This window comes from Podarcis muralis, chromosome 1, assembly GCF_964188315.1.
Source record: "Podarcis muralis chromosome 1, rPodMur119.hap1.1, whole genome shotgun sequence".
NCBI classification, from domain to species: domain Eukaryota; kingdom Metazoa; phylum Chordata; class Lepidosauria; order Squamata; family Lacertidae; genus Podarcis; species Podarcis muralis.
In genome coordinates this window covers 34,160,619-34,184,956 of record NC_135655.1, presented here as the reverse complement: position 1 = coordinate 34,184,956, position 24,338 = coordinate 34,160,619, and the positions used below count along the sequence as shown (strand labels likewise).

General features: G+C 41.4%; 2 protein-coding genes and 1 long non-coding RNA gene across 6 annotated transcripts in view; 1 reads left to right on the top strand and 2 right to left on the bottom strand.

Annotated features, from left to right (window-relative positions):
• SNX6 (sorting nexin 6) overlaps positions 1–7,946 on the bottom strand; it is a 30,533-nt gene extending 22,587 nt beyond the window's left edge. The window contains exons 1-2 of one of the 2 annotated variants that reach the window (XM_028720924.2): positions 7,816–7,946; positions 7,570–7,617 (exon numbers count right to left, since the gene is read on the bottom strand). In XM_028720924.2, coding sequence (XP_028576757.1) covers positions 7,570–7,617; positions 7,816–7,821 — 54 coding nt within the window. In that variant the 5' untranslated portion in view covers positions 7,822–7,946. Of the gene's footprint in view, positions 1–7,569; positions 7,618–7,782 lie in introns of both variants that reach the window. The other variant, XM_028720915.2, reaches the window with a different exon arrangement.
• LOC114592633 (uncharacterized) lies at positions 7,920–15,775 on the top strand. Its single transcript, XR_003705477.2, has 3 exons — positions 7,920–8,048; positions 9,420–13,381; positions 14,653–15,775. It is a non-coding gene; the product is annotated as an uncharacterized LOC114592633 (long non-coding RNA).
• Positions 15,776–19,605: 3,830 nt separating this feature from the next.
• Positions 19,606–24,223, bottom strand: CFL2 (cofilin 2). Of its 3 annotated transcripts, none has more exons than XM_028720874.2 (4): positions 23,816–24,223; positions 20,896–21,203; positions 20,730–20,806; positions 19,606–20,535 (listed from the first exon to the last, which is right to left on the bottom strand). In XM_028720874.2, the coding sequence occupies exons 1-4, from the start codon at positions 23,816–23,818 to the stop codon at positions 20,423–20,425; spliced, it is 501 nt and encodes a 166-aa protein (XP_028576707.1). In that variant the 5' UTR covers positions 23,819–24,223; the 3' UTR covers positions 19,606–20,422. The 3 variants fall into 3 exon arrangements, with proteins under 3 accessions (XP_028576707.1, XP_028576726.1, XP_028576717.1); XM_028720893.2 differs by lacking the exon at positions 23,816–24,223 and adding an exon at positions 23,565–23,658; XM_028720884.2 differs by lacking the exon at positions 23,816–24,223 and adding an exon at positions 23,181–23,529.
• Between the last annotated feature and the right edge of the window lie 115 nt (positions 24,224–24,338).

Genomic DNA, 24,338 nt, shown 5'->3' with positions numbered 1-24,338 from the left:
TGCAGCTTCCCAGAAAACCCACATCACTGTATGCAAACACACAGAGATACAAAATAAAAGTTAAATAGCAGGCCACAGTCTAATCAAAAATTCTGTAAGCATACCCCATGGTCCTTCTTTGAAGTCTTAATTCTCCTTAAGTGAAACACTTTCTAATCAGCATAGAGAACAAACTGAAAGTTGAAGGAACTTAGTGAACTGTTAGGGAGTAACTTATTGTCCTTCTGAGTACTGACTTAAGAACAATGCACTCAGTTCACCATATGGAGTTTGAAACCTCTTTCCAAAGAAAAGTGACTCAACGGATGGTCTAGCAATACAGAAGGAAAAGCTGAAACACAAACATGACTTGCAGAAACAGACTAGAAGTCAAGTGGAAATTGAGAAAAGCCTGTATTAGGGAATATAACGGGAAAAGATCAGAAAGAATTCAATTATGCAAAACTGTTAGCAACATTGGTAGGTATTTTTAAAGAATAACAAGAGCAGCCTTGCTAGGTCAGACCAAATGTACATCTAATTCATCATCCTGTTCTCACAGTGGCAACAGATGCCTATGGAAAGACTGTGAATAGGACCTGAATGTCACAGCTTCCTCACTGGTAATACCCAGAAGCATGCTTCTGACCCATAAGAGGGTCTTTCCTCTTATTCCACAACTACTAAAGTAACGCAGGAGTCTTTGGTAACCAACATTATCAAAAGCTTTTTAAAAGTATAAGTACACCATGTTGGCTGGGTCACCTTTATCTATTTGCTTATTGACACTTAAATAATTCTAAAAGGTTAATGAGACATGACTAACCTTGAAGAAGGCATGCTGGTTCTATTTCTACAACATTGGTTCTTCTATATGCTAAGCTATAACCCATCTATAATAATACTTTCCACCAGTTTCCATGGAACAGACATTCTTGTTGTTCTTTGCTAAAAATATAATGTCCTCCTCAGATACATTTTTCCACCCTGCTTACACTTCTTTTGCTAACGTTTGTGATACTTTCTGTTTTCCTCAATTAAACAAGACACTATCTGGAGAAAGCTTTCTTGCCTTTAAAAGCTTCACTGGCTCTGCTTGTTAACCACACTGGCATCTCTTAGCCCTGATTGTACCTTTCATGATCTGCTGCAGCTTCTAATATTGTGGTTTCGAACAACCCCCACATGCATTCTAGATATATTTTACCCTCTTCACTTTCCCTTTAAACTTTTTTTTTAAACCAACTCCCTTGTTTTGGGGACATTTCCTTGTCTGAAGTCAGAAATTACCGTGTTTGATTTTCTTGCCAATTGTCCACTTACATATATGTTGAATTTGATAGCACTATGGTCACTGACATAGCTGTATTCCTAGCATCTAAGATGTTCACACTTTATATCAAAACGTTCCACTTTTAAACAAATCAGCCGAATGGCAATTTGGGACTATAAGAACCCAATTTTCTGTATTCATATGATGCCCTCTTATCAAACTGGTAAAAATAATAGTGCATGGTAGTCTTGGAATTAGAGCAAGGAAATAGGATGCAGCAACTAAACCAGACAAAACAGTGAAGGTTTGCAAGTTTAAAACTGAGAATAAGACTTATAAAGCCTAGCCATTATTTACTTGGTTAGAAAAAACTAACAGAACTTGGGCTATGCTGCTTACAAACAGGTCTTTAAATGTTCATAGAGAACAATGATTTTTTTAAATAAAAGAGCTTTGTTTATAAAGTTACACTTGCACAGCTGTCAACATTTCCCTTTTTTTAAGGGAAATCCCTTATTCCGAATAGGATTCCTCGCAAGAAAAGGGAAAAGTTGACAGCTAAGCACTTGCTACTTTTATTCTTGTATGTGCCACTCTCAAAACTTGGCAAGTCAAAGGATTCTTACCAGCATGATAGGTTGAGTAAGAAAGAAAAACTAAAATAGTAAATTAAAAGAAAAGCTATGTTTCAAATGTTACTTCACTGTCCAAATTAACCCTGCAATATGAGGGTGGGGTAGGGAAAACTATTTATAATAATTATGAACAGTTGTGCAAGTTTGCCTGACTCCCTTAGGGAAGAAGTTCCGCGTAAAATAATAAACTAGAAATTTCCCAAGAAATGCTTATAATGCTGCAGAAGTTCTCACTTTGGGCTAGTTTACAGAACCAGTTTTGCATCCACATGAAGCTCTCCAGAAGAGCAAAGAAACTGGGCCAACAACACAGAACTGCCACATTTCCAAGGCAATTCCAGTGTCTGTAGCAACTAAATAAATTGTTGTTTCAGCTGAGGTAATTGCTCCTTAAAAAGCTGGCTAGTCATTAAAAACACAGTTCACATGAAGCAATATTTATGCAAGCAGATATTCCCTGTACAAAATATTCTAGGATCATTTTGTTATGACAAACCTGACCTTGTGAATGGTTTGGTAGACAAACATCCCATGCTCCTGAAGAAGTAGACTGTAGACTACAAAAGGCTATGTAATTAACTATTTAATAAGATAGTAAGAATGTCATCATGCTGCAGTTGGCATGGCTGCCAAGTGGCAGCTATGCCAACTGCAGCTTGTCAAGAGAACAGCAGGTGGGTGGCCCAGGCAGATGGGAAGGCAGGTGAGCAAGTGACTTGGGCAAGCCATAGAAGAACAGCCAGGACAGCTCCACAGCAATCATCCTGCTCTGCTGCCGCTACCCCCCTCACACTGACAACACCATTTCAGCTTCTGCCGCGTTGGAAGCTGAAGAAGAGGGAAGTGGCAGTGGAGCAAGACAGTGGCTGTAAAGCTGCCCCTTTCTGCCCTGACTGTTTCTCGGTGGCTTGCCCAGGCTGCGGTTTGGACGAGGTGCAAGATGAGGGAAGGGGGCTGCACAGCTTGGAGAAGATGGGTTTGTAAAGGTTAAGGGGGAGTTGGGGGTTGGTGACGGGTAGATTTGGAAAGGTGCAAAGGGAGAGGGGGTTGATCAGATGTAAAGGGCAGAGAATGGGGTTGGCGAGCAAAATGAGCAGAGGGGGCAGTCCCTGATGCTACAGTAAATTTGTTAGAAGATTCTAGAATAATAGAGTGATATCACTGGCCTATCCAGCAGTTGTTCAGAGCAACCTAGAATAAAGCCTGCATTAAAAGAAAGGTGAAGAAAAGGTGGAATCTGAAATATAGCTAAAAGCCCTTGTCAGTACATTTCATGCATTACATGGAGATGGATGCAGGTGGGAAAAATGTATGTTACAAAATTCTATTACAGGCTTACGAAAACTTTGCATTCTACCTTTAAATGTACCCATTATTTAGATCGTTAAGAAAGCTAGGATACCTCTGATGTACAGTAGAATATCATAGGTGATGTACAGTAGAATATCACAGTTTTGGAAAAGACCTCACACACTTTTTCTTCCCAACATATACTAAAATATGAAGGGAATGCAGCAAACTAAAAAGAGTTTTATGACACTTTAAAGACCAATAGATTTACTGTGACACAAATTATGACTAAGCTACCCTGTGGTCTATGAATTGCTAGACAGTGTTTTGGAGAATATTTTGCATGGGGGTGGGGGTTCTTTCAGATTCCAAACCAGTTTAGAAAACAAAGTCTCTAAAACTTTCAATGGCACATACATTACTGAATCAGAAATTAAATCCTGCGAACATTCACATCCACATGTAAAAAAAATAATCTTACTAGATGTAGTTATTCATGAATCCTAAATAAATTAAGAGCATGGCACAAATATCATTTCAGATGCAGCTATCATAAAATGCTAAAATGCATAGGCACATGTGGGAGCAGAAGCTGATTAGTGTGAGCCTGAAGCATTAGTTGAGATTCTTGCATTGCAGGGGGTTGGACTAGAATAGTAGAATCTTAAGAGTTGGAAGGGACCCCAAGGGTCATCTAGTCCAACCCCTTCAATACAGGAATCTCAGCTAAAGCATCCATGACACATGGCCATCCAACCTCTGTTTAAAAACCTCTAAGGAAGGAGAGTCCACCACCTCTCATGGGAATCTGTTCCACTGCTGAACAGCTCTTACTGTTTTTGAATGTTTAGTCAGAATCTCCTTTCTTGCAACGGAAGCCATTGGTTCGAATCCTACCCTCAAGAGCAGGAGAAAACAAGCATGCTCCCTTCTCCATGTAGCAGCCCTTAAGATATTTGAAGATGGCTATCATATCTCCTCTCAGTTTCCTCTTTTCCAGGCTAAACATACCCAGCTCATTCAAGTGCTCCTCGTAAGACTTAGTTTCCAGACCCTTGATCATCTTGGTTGCCCTCTGCACACGTTCCAGCTTGTCAACATCCTTCTTAAATTGTGGTGCCCAGAATTGGACACAGTATTCCAAGAGTGGTCTGATTAAGGCAGAATAGAGTAATACTATAACTTCCCTTGATCTGTAACTTCCTTCTATGATCGCAGCCTAGAATAGCATTAGCTTTTTTTGCTGCTGCATCACACTATTGACTCATATTAAGCTTGTGGCCCACCAAGACCCCTAGATCCTTTTCACATGTACTGCTAGTAAGCCAGGTACCCCCTAGCCTATATTTGTGCATCTGGTGGTTCCTGCCCAAGTGCAGAATGTTACATTTGTCTCTATTGAAATTCATTTTGTCAGCTTGAGCCCAGTTCTCCAATCTGTCAAGCTCATTTGAATTCTAATTCTGAAACCTCCTAGTTTGGTGTCATCTGCAAATTTGATGAGCATTGCCTCAATTCCTTCATCCAATTCATTTATAAATACGTTGAACAACGGGCCCAGGACAGAACCCTGTGGCTCCCCACTTGTCACTTTTTTTCAGGATGACGAAGAACCATTAATGAGTACTCTGTGGGTTTGGTCAGTCAACCAGCTACAAATCCTCCTAACAGTTATCTCATTCAACCCACATTTTACCAGCTTCCTTGAGAGAATATCATGAGGGACTTTGTCAAAAGCAGTACTGAAATCAAGATATACTATGTCCACAGGATTTCCCTGATCCACCAAGTTTGTAATTCCATCAAAAAAAGGAATCAGATTGGTCAGGCATGACATTTTTGAGAATCCATGCTGGGTCTAAGTAATCACAGCATCCTTTTCCAAATGCTCACAGACCAACTGTTGAATTATCTAGATTCAGGTAGGTAGCCGTGTTGGTCTGACGCAGTAGAAATAAATAAAAAAATTGTCCAGTAGCACCTTAGAGACCAACTAAGTTTGTTCTGGGTATAAGCTTTCGTGTGCATGCACACTTCTTCAGATACCTCAAAATGGGGACAACATTTGCCCACCTCCAGTCTGTAGGGACCTCACCTGTTCTTCAAGAATTCTCGAAGAAAAAGGGCTCAGAAATTACATCCACAAGCTCCTTTAGTACCCTTGGACGCAGCTCATCAGGCCCTGGGGATCTGAATTCATTTAAAGTAGCTACGTATTCCCTTACTACCTCTTTTCTAATCTTGGGCTGCAACTCCCTCCCTTGCTTTCCTTTTGGGTGAAGACAGAGGCAAAGTTGAGCAGTTCCACCTTTTCTCTGTCACCCAACAGCATTTCTCTGTGTTCCCCATGCAAAGGGCCTACCACTTACTTGTTCTTCCTCTTACTTTGGACATAGCTGAAGAAACCTTTATTATTATTTTTAACTTCTCTTGCAAGCCTGAGCTCATTCTGAGCTTTATCCAGCCTGACTTTCACCCTGCAACTATTGACTACTTGTGTGTACTCCTCCTCTGTGATTTCCCCTTTCTTCCAGTTCTTATACATTCCCTTCTTAACAAATAAGTTACAGTTCTTCAAGGGACAGGAAGATCCTGATCATTTCTATTCAGTATGGTGGGATTTTATTTCATGTAGTCTTGTTTTAGATTTCTTTCCTCATGTCATCTACAGAAATATGATTGCTAGAATTTTAGATTGTGCTTTTTTATTTAATATGTATAGGTTTTTATGTCCTACCCTTAGCTGGATATATTATTGATTTTTTATAGTTTACTTGTCTAAATAACAATTTGAAAACTAATTTAAAATGTACACCAAGTTTAAAAGCAAATAAAGCGAAGGATAAAATTAATAAGAAAGTAAACAATGGTCTGGCAAGTTTTCTAACATCAGTTTAAAAGTTTGGGGGTTTTTTTACACATACTTTTGGGATTACAAATATTAAACCAACAGAAACATGAGACTCCCCAAACTGTATCTGACAGAAAACAGACGCAGAATCAAGAATCACCCACCATAGCTGTCCCATGTCAGGCTAGTCAACTGCTATGGGACAGAATAGTTTCCTTCAGCTTAAGTGGTCCTGCTGTACTCAGCAAAATTTCAGCTTCTATTGTTACATAGCCTGATATTTCTTTTTAATATTTACTTCTCCAATAAAAGTTTCTTTTGATCATTTTCTGCTAAAAAAAATGTATGTGTCGACTATCTAAAACATTTTAAACCACTTATTATTGTTTATATATTTTCCTCAATGGACACATGACACTGGTTCTTTACTTTTGTTTGAAAGCCAGTTTGAATAGTCTTCAACTTTTGGGGCCTGTAGGTACACCAAATGACCATTTCATGTAAGAAAAACTGGTGATGCTTAGAACTTGCCCCTCCCCCAACATCGACACATACTCCAGACCAAGTACCGGTACAATACAGACAAAAAAGACCCAAATGAGGTTCTCCCCCAAACAAAAAATATAACTCAAGTATAAATATAAAAAATTGGGAATGGCATGGGGCATGGAAGTGCTCAAGGACACCAGGTTGCTTATAGTCACCATGTTATGGACTCCAGGGTGTTGGACTTAGGTTGGGCTAAGAGATGGTGAAAGTCCCAAGGTCAACCAAAGAGTTTAATGGCTGAGTAGAGAATTCAACCTGGGGCTCCCCTGCCTATTCACAAAATGAGCAAGGAAATGGATGAATCCTGGATACCACCTGGAGCTCTTTGCGGGGAGATGGGGGGGGGATATATAATAAACAATAATTTTCTAGTCAAAAAGTATTTGAAAAAAATAGCTTTAAGCTCTTTCTGCATTTCTCAACAAAAGCAAAGGCACACTGCCTACCAATCCAAGAGGTTCAAACTACACCCACCGGTTTAAAGTGTGTCGCTCTGCAAAGCTGACCAAAAAATAAAATAAAATCAACAGGGTAGCTGCAGCAACAGCAAAAGTGTTTGCAGCTAGACCAAAGGGGGGGGGGGTTATAATATCTCAATTGCCTGCCGTGGCAGTTTCAATCAGAACGCAAAGCGGATTCGATGTTAATAATGAAGAAAATGATAACGCTATTATATTTTAAATCCGAGAGGAGAACTCCGTTAAGTCTCACCAGCGTCAGCTCAGGATGATGGTGCATCCAGACCACCCGTGACAGCGCGGAGTTTTCGGGGAACCGAAGCTGGTCAGAAGGAGCAGGAGAACCGGGTGGGGGCGGCGAAGCCTCCCGGGAGATGATGCCGCCGCCGCCGCCTCACCCCCCTCGCTTCCCCACCCACCGCCCCACACTCCGAAAGGGGCTACGAGCCCCACACATCCGGAAGGAAACCTGTTCTACCGCCCCCCAGCCCCAGGGAAGAAAGCCCCCTCCCGTCAGGGGCGTCCGGCACTTACGCCTCGGTCCTCCTCGGAAAGGAAATCTGGGCCGTCGTCCGAGCCTTCCTGCTCCGAAGAAGAAAAGGGCGGAGGCGGGCGGCGAAGGCGAGAGAGACCGAGGCATCACCCACCGCGGAGAGAGAAAGAGAGAAAGGAAACCGGTTAGTCCCGCCGGCCTCCGACCCCGCCGCTCTCCCCCGGCCGCCCCTTCCCCCGGCCAGAAGACCTCACCACGGCGGCGGCGGGAGCTCCGCAGGAACCTACCATCATGGCTGCTCCCAGCCCTCAACTCCGTTCCCTCAGCAGCAAGCGCAGGCCTAGCCCGCCAGGCAGCCCAGACCGGAGGGGCGGGATTAAGGCGGGGACAGGCGGCGGCGAACAAGGGGGTTCCGCTGAGCTCGAGCTCGGCGTCGGCCGTGGGTGTCCGCGGCAGCGTCTTATTTCTGGGCGAGGGACGGGCGTGTGGAGAGCAACGCCCGCGCGGTAAGTGAGGCTTGGTAAGTGAGGAGGCAGCAAGCCATGCTTCGCGCAGTGAGCATCTTTAGGACAGGAACAATAAAAGGAAACACGCCGTCATTTCTCCCTCAGGAATCTTAACGCCGTGTAGGGAGGGCATGGTTTGCCCCGCTCCCTGCACTTCGGGACCTTGGGTTTTGTGTCAGAAATGAACGGTGAAAAAGAAAAAGGGGGGGGGGGGACACCGAATTGGACTCCATGGTCCCTGTCATAGTTTGAGAGTCGCGTGCTCTGTAGGACTGTGGGCCGCAGGCGCCACTCCGGCAGCTTGCAGCTACTACGGATCGATCTGTGCAGAAAGAGCGCGTGGTGCAGGTCTTGCCCTGGACTGCGGGTGGGGAAGTGCAAGTTTAAATGCGCCCCCATCATGTGGGCAGCGCTACCTAGAACACAGCATTTGACAGAGAAAGGCTTTAGTTTAGGCATCTCGGCACAGCTGCCCCGTGTTGCAACGTAAAAATAGACCCAGTGAGAGGTTCAGGTATTGTCTCTCAGGCAGACGTCTTCCTGTGTCAAATGGGAATAATAATATCAACCGATTTCCACGCTTCCAAACTGTTTTAGGAGGGCAAACACTTTGCAAATAAAGTATCATGGCTACAGTCCTGTGCACATTTTAATGTCTCTTTGAATTCAGTGGGATATACTTCCGAACAAATCTAAGACTGCAGCTGTAAGGATGCATCTCCATTATTGAAAATCTTTATGCCTAATACAGCAGATGTGTTAATTTAACTCTTACCTGGACTTCAGAAGTGTAGAGACTACAGCCAGGTCAGAACCACTCAAGTGCTAAGGGCTGATATCAACCCTCACTGCTTCTGTCATAAAATACGCATTGTTCATACTCCTATGACCATTACAACTGTGTTTATATGGTCTTTTTATAAGAGAAAGAGTGATGCTTTGTGCAGCTAACTACATGCTTTGAGGTCTGTATGAAGAGGTGGGAAGCCAAGCCAAAAAAAAAAAAAAAAAAGGCTTCAGAAACAAGTGTTGCTTCAGACTCTGCAAGGTCATTTGAAATCCAACATTGTGCAAGCAAACCTGTTCATGTAGTGGACTTCCCCTCCTATCCCCTGCACTCCCCCAAATCTGCTTGGATGGGGACTGACTTTCCAAAGCAGATTTTGGAGGGTGCACAGGGGGCTGCAGAGGGGAGGAGAGTCCCATTGTACAAGTGGAAATCTGTTCCACTGGTGTATAGACACGATAGAATTAAACCCAAAAGCACAGCTAGATTTTTGGCCCGATCTTGTGACACACAAAACTAGGTAGAGGAAACTATTATGAAGAAATGTACGCTACTCCTGGTAACAGACCGAGCCTCCTTACCTGCCTCACACTTTTAGGACTGGTTTTCAAGACAGGCAGAAAAATTGGTTGAATACGTACATTCCTGCTTCTGAAATGAGGAGGGTCCTTCATTTGAAGAATTGATAGGCCATATATCATCTGAAGGGCAGATGGCCAGAGGAAGGAACAGACAGAAAACCACATCTAAAGTAACTGACATCACCATTCTTGGCTCTGGCTCAATTGGTTCTTCCTTCAGTCTTCAAACAAGTTAATGCCCTTTAGAAACTCAAGTGTGTGCCTCCCCAAAGGATCTTCCTCAGCAATGTTAAGTATGCATATTATGTGAAAGCTCTGAACATATAATCCATTTCCATTTACTCCAGTCATTCCTGCCATTGTGATAACAAACCTTTTGTGAGAGAGACTGAGTAAGTAAATCATTAATATGGCTTATTGTGCGACTTTAGAAATGCCTTTTGTGTCCTCTGTGGTTAGCCTTCCAAAAACTTCTAACATAGAACACATTACATTGATAGCTGGGTTGAAATCTGTGGTTTTTGGCTGTATACACAAATATGTGAATGCGATAAAGTCAGATGTGTTTTAACACACATGTTATCCACACTCTGCCATAGTCCAGCTGCACATTGCTTATTTGCGATGCACATCCACATCAAAGGAGCCTGGCAGTAAAATGGTGCTGTTGTTGTACAATTGCTAGCCTCATAGATGCATGGCCCAGAAATGGGAGTGTCACTGGAGTGTCCTGCACCTCAACCTGATTGGAGTGGTTCAAGTACATACATTGCAGCCATTCCTGCTTTTTTCTCCTTCAAGTGACGCTGTAGGCACAGAAACAGCCTTGCAGGGACACATCTACCCTGCTCTTATTTAAAGCCTGCAGTCCTCTCTTTCAGCATTGTTCAGTCCTTCAAGTCCATGTTAGTGCCCTGAAGATAAACAGGATGTCAGGAGCTGCTAAAATCTGTGAGTGGCTACTCCATGTGGTGAACCACTAAACAGCAAGTAGCCTTTTCATTGACGAACCAGACTGCCTCCACCCAGGCTTGCCTTGGGACCTTTCAAGCCTCTTTTCCCAACAGAATCACAGAATTGTAGAGTTGAAAGGGACCCCAAGGATCATCTACTCCACCCCCTGCAATGCTAGAATCTCTTTGCCCCATGTGGTGCTCAAACCCACAACCCTGAGATTAAGAGTCTCATGCTCTTATCAACTGAGCTATCTTGAATACTACAGTCTTTCTGAGCTGTATTGTGGTTGTTGCCTTGCCTGTCTCCTAGTTACTAGTTCACCTCAGACTGCTGCTCCACATCCTCTGTCCTTACACAGAAGCAGTATGAGCACTGCATTGCACGCAGCTGACCTAACGTTTGCAAATTTCAGGTGTTCACAGTTCATAGGAGGCATGCTAATCAAGTTTGCTTTTTAAAACCAGCTTTTAATAAATAATTGGTGGATTTGGGTGTGGGGGGAAAATATTAAGTAAAATCTGAGAATGTAAACTGCAAATATTTTCTTCTTCTCAGAGCTGCACTCTTATACATATGGGCAGCTCTCAGCAACTCTGGACCACAGTCGACACAAGAGAACATGCCTAACCCTAAACCAAACAAGTATATTCACAGGTCAATTCCTTAATTAAAATGTTTAGTTGCATTCTTGTAAGCATTTACTTATCCAAAAGTAATTTTGACTGACACATTACCAGTGTGTTCTGGGTTACTTAGAGATGTTTTCCTCACACTCAGATTAATGGCTCACAGAGAAGTAACAGTAGTTTTTTTATATATATAAAAAACCTGACCAGCAACACTCAAATACATAAAAACAGCTGGAGTGTAAAACATGGCCAAAAAATAATTCCTATTGGCTTAATTTTAGCCACCAGTATCCAACTAAGTAATGAAGAACATGTTCTGAGAGTTTAAACTTGGACAAAAACAATACTACAAGGGCAGGATTTCAGTGCCTGATAAAGCTTCTTGCCCCGCCCCATGATTTCATTATCGGTTTTTGCTAGTGAAAACTGTAGAATTTTGCAGAGAGCAAGAGCAAGAGAGAACACACAGCCCTGACTATGTGTATTGTAGTAAGGCTTCTGGTTGCATCTACCAGCTACAGCCTAGACTTTCAGAACTTGCAATTCAGAGCTTGACTGTATAAACAATTTTATTTCCTTCCTTGCTGTCATAAACAGATGATTACAAAAGGGTTATCCAGAGAATAAAGCACTTAGCAAGTCTGCATATAATAGAATCATAGAACTTCAGAGCTGGAAGGGGCCCCCAAGGGTAATCCAGTGCAACCTGCTGCAATGCAGGAATCACAACTAAAGAATCCCTGACAGTTGGCCTTTCAATCTCTGTTTAAAAACCTCCAATAAAGGAGAGTCTACCGCCTTCCAAGGCAGCCTGTTCCACTGTCAAATAGCTCTTAGCATCTCTTACCACAAGTCTTCTGTTTAGTCATAATCTCCTTGTAATTTGAATCCATCAGTTTGGGTCAGCAGCAGAAAAAATAGTTTGCTGCATCTTCTATATGACAGCCCTTCAGATATTTGAGGATATCAAAGGTTGGTTTTGAAAAAGCGTTGTTTCTCTTGAATAGTATATTGTCTGGTTTCCCCTCAGGTTGCTATTATCTGTAGAAAGGGAACATAAACTTACCCCCACCCAACAAAATAACCCCTCAGTAAATGAAAACAGGAATAGTAGTTGATGGAATAAATATTTGAGCTTACCTGTCTCTAGAAAAATTGTGAAGTGAGAGTTTTAAATGATGCTAGAAACAAGCAAATAAAAATGAGAAGGGAAGCTAGTTCTGTAGGTTTCCTTCAAAATAAAGTTGTGGCTCTTTACCCTTTGCAGAAAGAATAATCTGTTTCTTATTCTGTTAAGAAGAGCACAGTGGCAATTGTGTCATGCCAACCCAACCCAACCCAACCCAGTTGTATTGGCAACCCCTCCAGCATTGCTGAATCTTTCCCAAACAGTAAGCATAATAGATTGTAGCCAGGGTCATCATGACCTGGATTCTCAAGAGAGCTGTGTCTAACCAAATGCATAGGCAGGTTTTTATACAATACATTTTTATTAGGTATAGTGAAAAGGTGTTGCATCTGAAAGAACATAAACTTTTAACTAATATAGAAGGTTCACTCTGCAAATTCATAAAAAATAACCAATGTGTACTTTATCCAGCTTCCATAAGTGTAATGTGAATTAGGTACAAATATTAAGCTGCAAGCCTCTTCATTGTCAATAGATGGTGCTAAGGGTATAATTTTAACATTGCTACCAGTTCAGGCAAGATTTATGAATAGGCTCCAATTACAAAAAGAATTTCCCTTGTATGGGTGACGTTACAAACCTTAAAGCCTTCCAATAGTCCAGCTGCTAGAAACCAAGGAGACCTTACAATTTTAAGCATGTTCGGCTTTTAAGAGAAAAAAACTAATGTAAATCAAATAAGTACAGGAATCCAAGTGCCCTTTCTTTGCGTTTCTGTTGTATAGCATACTTAAAAATAAGCTGTGGTTGTATTCTAATGGTATAAATACAGCAGCTGTTCCCATTATGAAAGTATAGCTTTGTACAGATCTATTTTACAGGCACAAAATCTATTTTACATAGCTCTATCCCAGACAGTGAAATGCTTGCTTCCTGGGCAGGGTAAAGAGGTGAATCTTCAGCATTTGCCAAGAACTATATAGTGAAGTTAACAGTTTCACCCATGTGGGGAGGGAACTCCACAATTTAGGGACTGCCAGAAAGAATGCCCTCTCCCAAGCCGCCACCATCCCAAGCTTCTTAGTTGTGGAACTACCAAGAGAGCCCCCTCTGCCAGTCTTAACACCCAATATGGTCTGCAGGGAAGGGAGACAGTCTTTCAGATATTTGGGGCCAGAGTGGTTTAGGGCTTTAAACACTAATGTGAGCACCCTGAATTGGGACTGGAAGTGAAATGATAATCAGGGGTGCTGCTTTGAAACAGGTTTATATGTGGACATATTGAAACTGCAGAGTTTTGAGAAATTAAAAGACAAAGTGCCAGAATGGCTTCATTATTATCAAATAAGAGAGGTTTATAATTTGGATAAAAAAATTGGCTTCCAGGTGGAAAAATCAAAATTGGAAACAGAACTGTTAGATCCCCAAACTAAGATACTTTCTAGAATGTATAACTTGCTGTTAAAATGGAACACTCAGGATGAAACGGTTAAATCTGCTATGATTAAATGGGCACAGGACTTTGGACATAATATTATGTTTGCTGACTGGGAACAGTTGTGGACCATAGGTATGAAATTTACGGCATGCAATGCCTTGAGAGAGAATATTATGAAAATGATTTACAGGTGGTACATGACACCAGTCAAGCTTGCAAAAATCTATCATTTGCCCGATAATAAATGCTGGAAATGTAAAGAAACTGAAGGTACATTCTTTCACCTTTGGTGGACGTGCCCAAAGATTAAGGCTTTCTGGGAGATGATCTATAATGAAATGAAAAAGGTATTTAAATATACCTTTCTGAAGAAACCAGAGGCCTTTCTCTTGGGCATAGTCGGCCAATTGGTGCCAAAGAAGGATAGAACTTTCTTTATGTATGCAACAACAGCAGCAAGAATACTGATTGCAAAGTATTGGAAGACACAAGATTTACCCACACTAGAAGAGTGGCAGATGAAGGTGATCGAGTATATGGAATTGGCAGAAATGACTGGCAGAATCCGAGACCAGGGAGAAGAGTTGGTGGAAGAAGACTGGAAGAAATTTAAAGACTATTTGCAGAAATACTGTAAAATTAATGAATGCTAAAATGATGTTGGATTGAAAATAAGTGGTAATGGTATTAAGATTAACAAGAATATGCAAATATGGATTGATAATGAATGAAAATATATAGTTATAATAGGTTAAGATATAGAGTAAAGATGGTTGAAAGAGGGTAAGGATTTGCTGAAATGCCTTTGTGAATGGGAATACAAAAAGGGGAGGTGAGAGGTCAAGGAAACAAGTAAATGAGTCCAAAGATATTGAAAAATGGATATTTTTTCTTTTTAAATTTCTTTTTCAACTGCCTGGTTTTTTCCCTTGCATTTTGTACCCTTTTTATTCTTTTTGCTATGTGTGTTTTTTCTTAGTTTGTTAACTGTTGTTATAATTTTAGTTTGTTAATTGTTGTTATAATTTCCTCTACTTTGTAAACTTACATTTTTTATTTTGTAAAATTTGAATATCTTAAAAAAAAGAAAGAAACAGGTTTATATGTGAACTAAGTGGAACCCCAGCCAGTAATTGGGCTGTTGCATTTTAGACCAGCTGAAGACTGAGTTATCTTCAAGGACATTCCCACATAGAGCACATTGCAATAATCCAGTCTGGAAGTTGCCAGAACGTGGAGAACAGCAGCCAAGTCATTTCTGTCCAAAAGGGGTTGTGGCTGACATACAAGGTGTTAAATAAAGGCACATTTAGCCACTGGGGCCACCTAAGCCTTCAGTGACTGTGTTAAATCCTGGAGAACCCCCAAGCTGTGGATCTGCTTCATCAAGGCCCTATTCGGGACAGGTTGCCTCCCCACCTCCTGGAAGTGAGAACTTGGGATAGATGACACCCCTGCTTTTCATGATTCAACCTCTAATTAATGGCCCACATCACTGCTTCCCATATCAACCACCTCTCCCAGCCTTGTTGATGTGGTTCAAAGGAAAGCAGAGCAATACTTTTGGCACCAACTGGGTTGCAGGAGTTCCCAGAAGGTGTACAAGATGCCATCCAACTGTCTTAGGGACTCTGCTCTGGAGTTGTGTAGGAATTACTCCTTAGCCTTTTCTTCTCTTGAAAATGTCCCACAAAGCAGCTGTATCTGCTGATGCCTGTCTTGCATGCAAGAAAGTCCCTAACTCACCAAGGGTTTAAAACTCATTGGCTACCCTCACCTGGTTTAGACTCCAAACCCACTGAAATTATTGGACAGGACTGTCAAGTCCATAAATTTCAATGGGCCTGTTCAGCATAAAACTTAGTTGGATAAAATGTTCTGTAATGACATCAGCAGCCGTTTAAACTTACTCCAGTACATGGTACTATGGGTTCCCAAGATTTTGTAAATACAAAGAAGCTAAGTAAATTTTTTAAAAAAACTAATGCCAATTCATGTTGCTAGAATTTACCATACTGTGTACTATGTACACAGATGCATGCGGAAATATTAATATGAATAGGCTGTATGTACAGTGAGCTGGCAGTCATCTCTTTTTCTTCCACTTTCTAAGCACATATGTCTAAAACATTTACTCTGCTATTGCCTATTACTCCCAAGCGACACCATTTTCTCCAACATATATTTGCAGAGCCATTAAAAACATATTTCATAAATCAACAGCAGTTGGTGCATCTGTGTGTTTGCTAGTACTCTTATAGACTCATGCAATCAGTGAGACAGCTGGATTCTAAATGGAACAGGGCTATGGTGTGTGTTTTTAAGACGACTACTGTAGAGAAGAGAGAATACAGTTTTGTTGTTTCCAACATTTGCTTTAAAAATTGGCTGACTTTAAATAGGAAGCAGGGCTTTGCAATCTTGCAGCAGTGATGCGAGTCAAAAGACATGGCCATATTCTATGTGCTACCAGGGAGCCTTTATTTTCTTCCTCTCTGGGGCCTATTAACTGTTCCATTTTGCAGGGGTATAAATATTACTAGTATTATTTGACAATCAACAGGGCAAATGAAATCGAACCATTATGGAAGAAACTTTATTTGAATACAGCAATGCTCCTTGCACCTTATTTTTCTAGCATTTATTAATGACACAGGGAAAATATTAGCATGTTCATACTCACCGGTTATTCAAAGATCAATCAAAATAGGGGAGAAGCCAGTCAGATACAGAGACAAAAACTAACAACGTAATCCTAGTGTTAGAATAAAACCTGATCTTGGGACTTGCCTGGTTATGCTTCATTTTGTTCCCTTCTATCCACAATTCTTGCTTCTACTGTAAAGTTGTTCATGGATTTCACATCTACACACTTTTACCTTTAAAACCCACCATGGCATTGCCCCACCCTTCTTTCTGCCCGTGTTGCAAGATACATCCTAGCATGGAATCTGTTGCACCAAAAATCTTTTACCGTCCATTTTTCAAGCTTCTGAGATTTTCCACAAACATTTTGTCCATACCCTCAACCAAAAGTCAGCTCACAGGGAGGGCCGGCCCAAGACATTTTGGTACCTGAGGCAAATCTAAGTAGTGCTCTCCTTTCCTGCAAGGGAAGAAGGGATGAGTGGAGAACTACATCAGGAACAAGGGCAGATTAAGCAAATTGGGATGCTGCCCCTGTGGATCCTGGCACCTGAGACGGTTGTCTCACCTTGCCATATGTGTGGGTCAGCTCTCCTCACAGGCATTCCTTATACTTACCTTTTTCATTTTCTTGCTTTCCTCCCTTCTCTATAAATCCTCCACCATCAAAATGAAACTCTAACCTCCTTGGGTTAGTGATTTGTATTTTTGTTTTTGTTCCATTACAAGGCACCATGTAATAAGAATGAATATTGACATTTCACTAAGCTTGGGGCTATTAAATATATCAGGTCCACAATTCAATATATCACAGCAGTAATTTATACTCCTTTCACTATCGTACACATCTTACTTATAAAAAATTCAAGGTTACAAAGTGTATTAACTATTTACCCTACAATCAAGGTAGACTTATCCCATTCTTAACACGTATGTAGAATAGCTACATTGTATATAATCACAAAATACTACAGTGGTACCTCGCAAGACGAATGCCTCGCAAGACAAAAAACTCGCTAGACGAAAGGTTTTTCCGTTTTCGAGTTGCCTCGCAAGACGAATTTCCCTATGGGCTTGCTTCGCAAGACGAAAACGTCTCGCGACTTTGTTTCCTTTGTCTAAATAATAATTCGCAAGACGAAAAATTCGCTAGACGGCAAAACTTGCGGAACGAATTAATTTCGTCTTGCGGGGCACCACTGTATTGAACCTAAACATTTCAGGTATCTGAGATTTGATTAGCTGGCCAAAATTCATCCTTTACTATGTCTCTATAAAAACTTAAATCTTCTATAAACTGGAAATTGAGCAGTTTATTATTTTGATCAGGTTATCAGATTATTCAAAACTTTGCTTTAGTAACTAAACATGGAAATCCTTCACCTAAGGAAGACTGTCAGAGATTAAATTAGGACAGGTTTGTCAGATAAACAAATAGCATCTGACGTCAACTTAGTAGCTATTCAAGGTTATTACTAAAGTCGCTCTTAGTTTCTATACTAGATTGTACCTAGTTTTGTTTTCTCCTTTTAGAATCAGCCCATACAAAGCATGTTCATATTCTAAAAATTTAAGCTAAATTTGCTCAATTTTCAAAGATCAAAAAGGACTTTCAAAACAAAAATGCAGTATCTACAGAGATTTTTAGCACTGTCATGAAAATTTTTATTTTAACATTTCTTTGTCAATAAAGTAACTGAAGCCAACACCCAACGTCCCATCTATGATGGGAGAGACATGCAAGATGCTGTTTTGAAGCTTTCCTTCAACCTTTTTAAGTCACAATGAGGCCTTCGTCATTTTGCATGATAGAAAACAACAGCTGACAGCCCATTTGGAACACATGCCAGCTGTCTCTCATTTGTTTTATTGTCCGAGCAGTAAGAGGTTTGTAGCAGCATTTCCAAAAGCAAGTGATAGTTTACTGGATTTGATCAGATCTCAGTCAGTACTCTCAGCTGTAAACATGCTTTTTGGACCAAAGTTGTTATGCAGAATTCTGTCCTTTGTCAATATAAATAAGCTTTCATTTTACATAAATCCATGTAGACTTATGAATGAATACAAAACTGGGCTCAATTTTAAAGTAAACGTACTCTCCTCTTCAATATTCAGTTCTAAAGCCTCAGACATCTGTTCAACACAATTTGCAAGCACCAAATGACATTACTAGCAGAGGATTACATGAACTGAAAAATAGTGCTTTACACAGATGAGCATTGCTCAGGTACACATAATTTTTTTTTTTTAAGTTTAACATTCATTTCCAAGCATTTGGGTTTTCTCAATTCTAGAAGGGAAACAGTGCATTCTAGGTAACAAAATGGAGCAGTTTTTATACCAGCCAGGTTTTTACGAGGCATAATATTTAAGAGATGTGGGATAATGAAGACACTTTCCAATCAAATGTTTTAATCTGTAAAAAAGAATTCTAGCTTTCCTTTTTTGCATAGAAAGTTAACATCTAGCAACTCAGCCTGCCAGTCAGAATTCTACAATAGAATTCAGTACACTAAAAGAGATGCATTTCACTTCCAATAAGTCAGAAACAGCTGAAAGCTTGAAATAGTAACATTCTACAGAGCCACTGACAAATTACATTGTTTTATAAACCTATTCACTATTGTCTATTTCTCCTCCAGACTTAAGTAAAAAAAAAAAAGTTTACATCAGTTTAAACTTATTTCTATTCTCTGCTACCTTCTTTTAAGAAACTGCTAACCATTTTCAATTTCTATCCTTTGATGAAAGCATTCCTCCTAGTGGTATGTACACTGCAACAGCAATTGGCTCCCTAACAGAGTTCCTTTATGCATACCAGTAGAATCATGTCCAGTTTTGCCATTTGTGGAGAACTGATGACAAGATACAAAAGCATGTGTTTGCCATAAATAGCTCTGGCCAACGGAGGACTGCTCGCACAGAGCAGATCAAATTCTCTATAAGGAGAGCAGTGTTTGGCTCTTAGCCAAATCATGTTCCTGATGCAAGACTTAGTAGCTGCAAAAGCTTTCCAGTCCTATTAGCACAAAAATTAACTGGCAAGAGTTGCCTTGTGACTGAACAAAAGATGGTACTTGCAATACTTAACATGTAAAACTGTGAAGGATATTCTGTAATAGTGCATTACATGCCTCATTGTTTCCCTTTTAAGTTTCAGATATAAGCTAGTTGTAGACTGATGCCCCAGTTGTTCCCCAAATGATGGCAATTTATTAAAGATTGCAGAGGAAAGTCCCTTATTCAAATTATTCCTACAGTGGGATCATGAATAAATATAAAAAGATTCATTACTGAAGTTGAGAGCAACTGTTCAGTATCTAGGAGAGGTACTGCTGAAACAAAACTCTGCAAAATGTTAAAATACACTTCATTCTGTAGTTCCCAATGAAAACAAGGCAACATTCTGTAATAAGCCACAAGTTTTATTGCAACGTGGCTAATATATTTGATCTCAAAAACAATGTTCCATTTAAGGCTCTTTTTATACAGAAATTGCCATTATGATTGATGTTTTACAAAACATCATTAGTGTTGCAAGACTTGCATGGTAAACAGATAGTTCCTACTCCTGTTCAGTAGTGTACATTCAACAGAAAAACAAAAAGGCATCGTTAACAGCTACTTCAGTTATAAAGATATGCATGTAACAGGAATGAAAACTGGGGTACTACAACAGTTTGATGACAATTACAGAAACTTAATTGGCATTCCTTGGGAAAGGGGAAATAAAACATATTACAAAAAGTGCTTTAATTTAAATGCATAGTGTTGAGTGCTGCCATGTCACAAAAAAGGCTTGTCAAGGCAGGTGAGGTGTATGAATGCACAAGAGCCTCATGGAACTGCGATCAAGTGCAACTGTAAAGTAATACTGAATAGAGTCTACCATTTGACCGTTGGACAATACTTTAAAGGCAATCAATTAGCTTAAACCTTTTGTTGCTTGGCTAGACTATCCACATCAACTATCACATTCACTGTACATATTTGCAAGGAATGCCCACATCAGTTTTGGCTAAGAATATGATGTGAGGCATTCCTTGGATTCTACATAAACTATCAGGTTTAAAAACAGTCTAATGGTGACCACTTATAGACTGTATAATGACGTCTCCTTCAGGTATTTGGGATCTGGGAAGGTGGGGCAAAAGGAACTAATGCTATTCCAATTGAATGAGCTGCAAAAATGGAAGCTCCAGATGGCACTTGTCTGCCCTTTTATAAGGGTTTTCCTTCAAGTGAAACTACCACATTGCCTCCTAGTTTCTCTCCCAGTGTTGATCGATCTTTAATATCATCCAACCCATTTACTTGCCACTCATGTTTAATACCTGAAAAAGACAAATAAACAGAGATATATTTGTTCAGTATTTTCATAGCAACAAGTGCCTTACTGCTCAAGTATCAAAATACCTGCCTACTTCAATAGCAGCTTAAACATGGTAGTTATCCAAAAGGAATTGGTACTCACTCTGAGGAAGTAGCTAAATACAAAGTTGCCATGTGGAATATTTTCTGCTCATACCTGTGAATTTCTTTTTAATGGCATCTTTTGAGCTTGCGTAGATCATCTTGCTTTTTAAAGGCGCACTCTCTGGAGCCCTACAGACGGGGAGTAAAGACTTGTTATTTAACCCATTGAATTTTGGAAACAAAATTCTATTTAAATAATAATCCTTTGATTTACACACCAGAATAGAAATACCAGGTCTTCTTTTTTAGATTCCTTTGTTTCATATGTTGCATCATACAAAGCATATCGACAATCATTCAGAGGTAACAGCTTCACAAAAGATGTATAAGGGTCCTCCACTGTATCACCTATGTCACCAACTAGTATCTGCTTTGCTTCTTCTACAATTATTTGTCTTTTGTCATCACTTAAACAGAAGAGAACTGCTTTCTTTCGTTTTTTAATCTCTTCTGGCGTTGAAGATTTTCGTACTTTCATGTCATTGAAAACCTTGATAACTTCATCATTCACTGTTACTCCAGAAGCCTACAAAACAAAGCAAAACAGCATCCACTATAATAAACATCATCTATTAGAAACATACAATTTGGTCCAAAGCCAGCCATCATTACCTTAATACAACACAACAACAAAACACAATTATCTAGTTTTAGGTTAAGATAGCAATTTCAACTCATTTAAGAGCACATTTAGCCCAGAGTAACTCACTGTATTCATTGGGGCTTACTAATGAGTAAACATGCTTAAGTAAACACTACATGGGATTTTGCACAGAAATAATCAAATGCATTTGCAGTAGTTCATATCAAGCTCTGTCATTATTCTAGTTTTGTTCAGTGACGTAAGCCTCTAAGAGAAGAAATGCCTTTTGTATCGTGTCAGGTTTAATATTATGTATTTAAAATTCCTAGATTTTATTTAATACCCTATAAATATTCTAGTGAAGTTACTACATGATGAAAGAATCAAGGACAGAATGTACAATTCCTCCCAAGAGTATTGAGGATTATAGAAGCTGAGCCTACAAAAATGTGACTCTCTCATTCTGACTGGACAGAGGTGTTCTGTAAGGGTACACTGGAAACCCATAAGCTTTTTTCCTTTTTTTTTAGTTTCTGCTTTTCATCCTATAGTGTTGCTGTAGGTTAATAGGCCTGCAGTTAATGAGTGCTAATTCTGTTTTAAAGGCCTAGGCAACTGTTCCCGCCTATATTTGAGGGCATTTAAATGTTATCATGGGGTAAACCCAGAGAATAGCAGCTCCCATGACACTGCTGTAACATGGGAAAGGAACCAAAAGGTTTTTCTTTTAAACACTTAAAAATAACTAACTATACTTGTTTTCAGATAAACAACCCCCTTAAAAGAGCAAAGATTTTAAAGCTTTTTACAGCACATTAGTTTAGGAGAAACTGCAAATATATAGCAGAACAGTGACAGATGAAGGTAGAAAATATTTAATCATTTCTGACTTGTTATTTAAAACACAAAGTAGGAATCTTCATCTTAAAAAAAGTGTTTCTTACAACTAGTTCTCAAACACTATTTCTTGTCCAAAACACTCCATTTACTTTAGTTGTATATCTCAAAAATTTAGAGAGAAAAGAAAGAAAAATTAAAACTGATAATGGACCAGCATGTTTTATACCGTATTGTTCACTTCTATGGAAAGAGCTCCTTTACCATTTTTTCTTTTCTCACCCCCCCCCCCCCGCCCCAGTCAGTTTTTGAGCCATCTAGTGCCAATGTAATGACTATTGCCCAAATACAGCCAGAACATTCCTGCCCTTCTGCTGGATTCTCAGCAATGTAGTTCTAGGGCAGAGCTCCTAATGGTACACTGCAACAAGAACACAAGGAGAGATAGATGCCCCCATGTGTTACACAAACAAACACAGAATTTCTGCCATAAACCAGGCACCATCCAAACACAATGAATGGTAAATGCCACTCACCTTCCAGCTTTCCCAGTTAAGAGCACCCTGCCCACAAATTATGATTAAAGCACTCCAACAAAGGAAGCAGCCATCTCTCGGCTTGGTGCTTCCTTCCCCACCCCCCTTGACACATTCAGACACAATGGAGAGGGGCAAACCCAACTATGCGTCATTCCACCCACCCCCACTGGCATCACAATCCCAACTAAGAGAAGCAGAAAGCCTATATTCTTACAACGCGCTACGAGAAAGGGGGAATTCCACTCTAAGGCACTTAAGCCCAAAATTAAAAGGAGACCATCCTCGCTGTGTCATAGGTATACTCTTGGAAACGATCAGCCCCCACAAAGAGGCAGAGAATGAAGGAGGCGGCAAAACCTGCTCTTTCACTCCCGTTTCAGAGCCAAGCAAAAGGAACCAAAGCTTTCTCCGTGGTCTGGGCTCCCGCATACGTTTACCCTTCCATAAATAGAGATACAAGAGATTTGCTACCACTAGCTTCTCCCAAATGACAAGCGGGGCATAACACGTATCATTCCCCAACGATGAAATATACGGGGCTTACCATAACACAGAAAAAAAGAGCCCTTTCCAAAGAAAGGGGGAGCCAAGCCCCATTAGACGCGCCCACGACACACTTGTCCCTATGGCTCCACGGAAGGGAACGAAAGGATGTGTGAAGCTAAGTTGTCCCGTTACTTGGTCCTCACTCTTCAAAGCAACAACCCGAGAAGAGGGACATATGTATACCCTGCCATCTTACAAAGAGCCGCTGCCCCCCGCTACACCTAGGAAGGAACCAGACGCCCAGACGCCCCTTATTTTGCTTCCTCGCCCGTGGAGCTGTGCGTGGGCTTGCAGACTTGTGGAAAGAATAAAGCACAGCGAGAAAAAGCAGCCGTCCAAGCGTGCGAGACTCGTATGCGTGGGAAACCCCTCCGTCACTCACAAGGCGAAGAACTTGCGGGCGCTTCTCCCCGAGAAGCGGGCCGCCCGCCGGCCACGAGTTGGGGCGGCGGTGGAGCGGGGGGGGGGGAGGGTCGGTCCCCCTTCCCCGGGCTAAAATTAGACTAAAATGGCCGCCAGAGGCCGCGGGCCCCGCTGAGCCCCTCTCACCCTCGCGGGGGGCCTAGTCCCACACCCTGCCTGGCACAAGCCGGCCGGGCCACGCTGAGGCGAGTCAGGCTGCCCCGCCCTTACCATGGTGCCGGGTCCCTGTTGCGGCGGCGGCGGTGATGGCGGAGGCCGCTCCTACTGCTTGCTGCCTATGGAGCGGAGGGGTCTGGTTGACGCTGCTCGCAGCACAGCTCGGAAAGCGCAGGCTGGGCTGAGGCGAGGAGACAGGCGGGGGGCTGGAGGGGAAAGCGGGGGGAGGAAAGGCCGGTCACATGGGCGCCGCCTTCTGTCACCACGTGCTGCAGGCCCGGCCCAGCCCTGCAGAGCACAAAATGGGGAGGGGACGGAGGGCCGCCCACCTCCCTCCTCCTCGTGAACGACGCCCCCACTCCTCTTTCGACGAGGAAACTTCCCTAACGGGAAGGAAGGCCGGAGGGGGATTTCCTGAGGAGAATTAGGCACTCCTCCCCGCGCCATCCTCCGGCTTTGTTCTGCCACAGGGCGACTCCTAGGGTTGCGCCCCGCCCCGCTGGGCCGCCCTACAACTCCCTCGCCTCCTTCCATGCTGACCCAAAGGCGAGCGCCCGCCGCCGCGCAGCCGCCACCT

Excerpts from the sequence above, each read along its gene's own strand:
- CFL2 (XM_028720874.2), bottom strand. Across the intron at positions 20,807-20,895 it reads GACCTGGTATTTCTATTCTG|GGCTCCAGAGAGTGCGCCTT; the intron begins GTGTGTAAATCA and ends CCCCGTCTGTAG. Across the intron at positions 20,536-20,729 it reads CATTAAAAAGAAATTCACAG|GTATTAAACATGAGTGGCAA; the intron begins GTATGAGCAGAA and ends TGTCTTTTTCAG.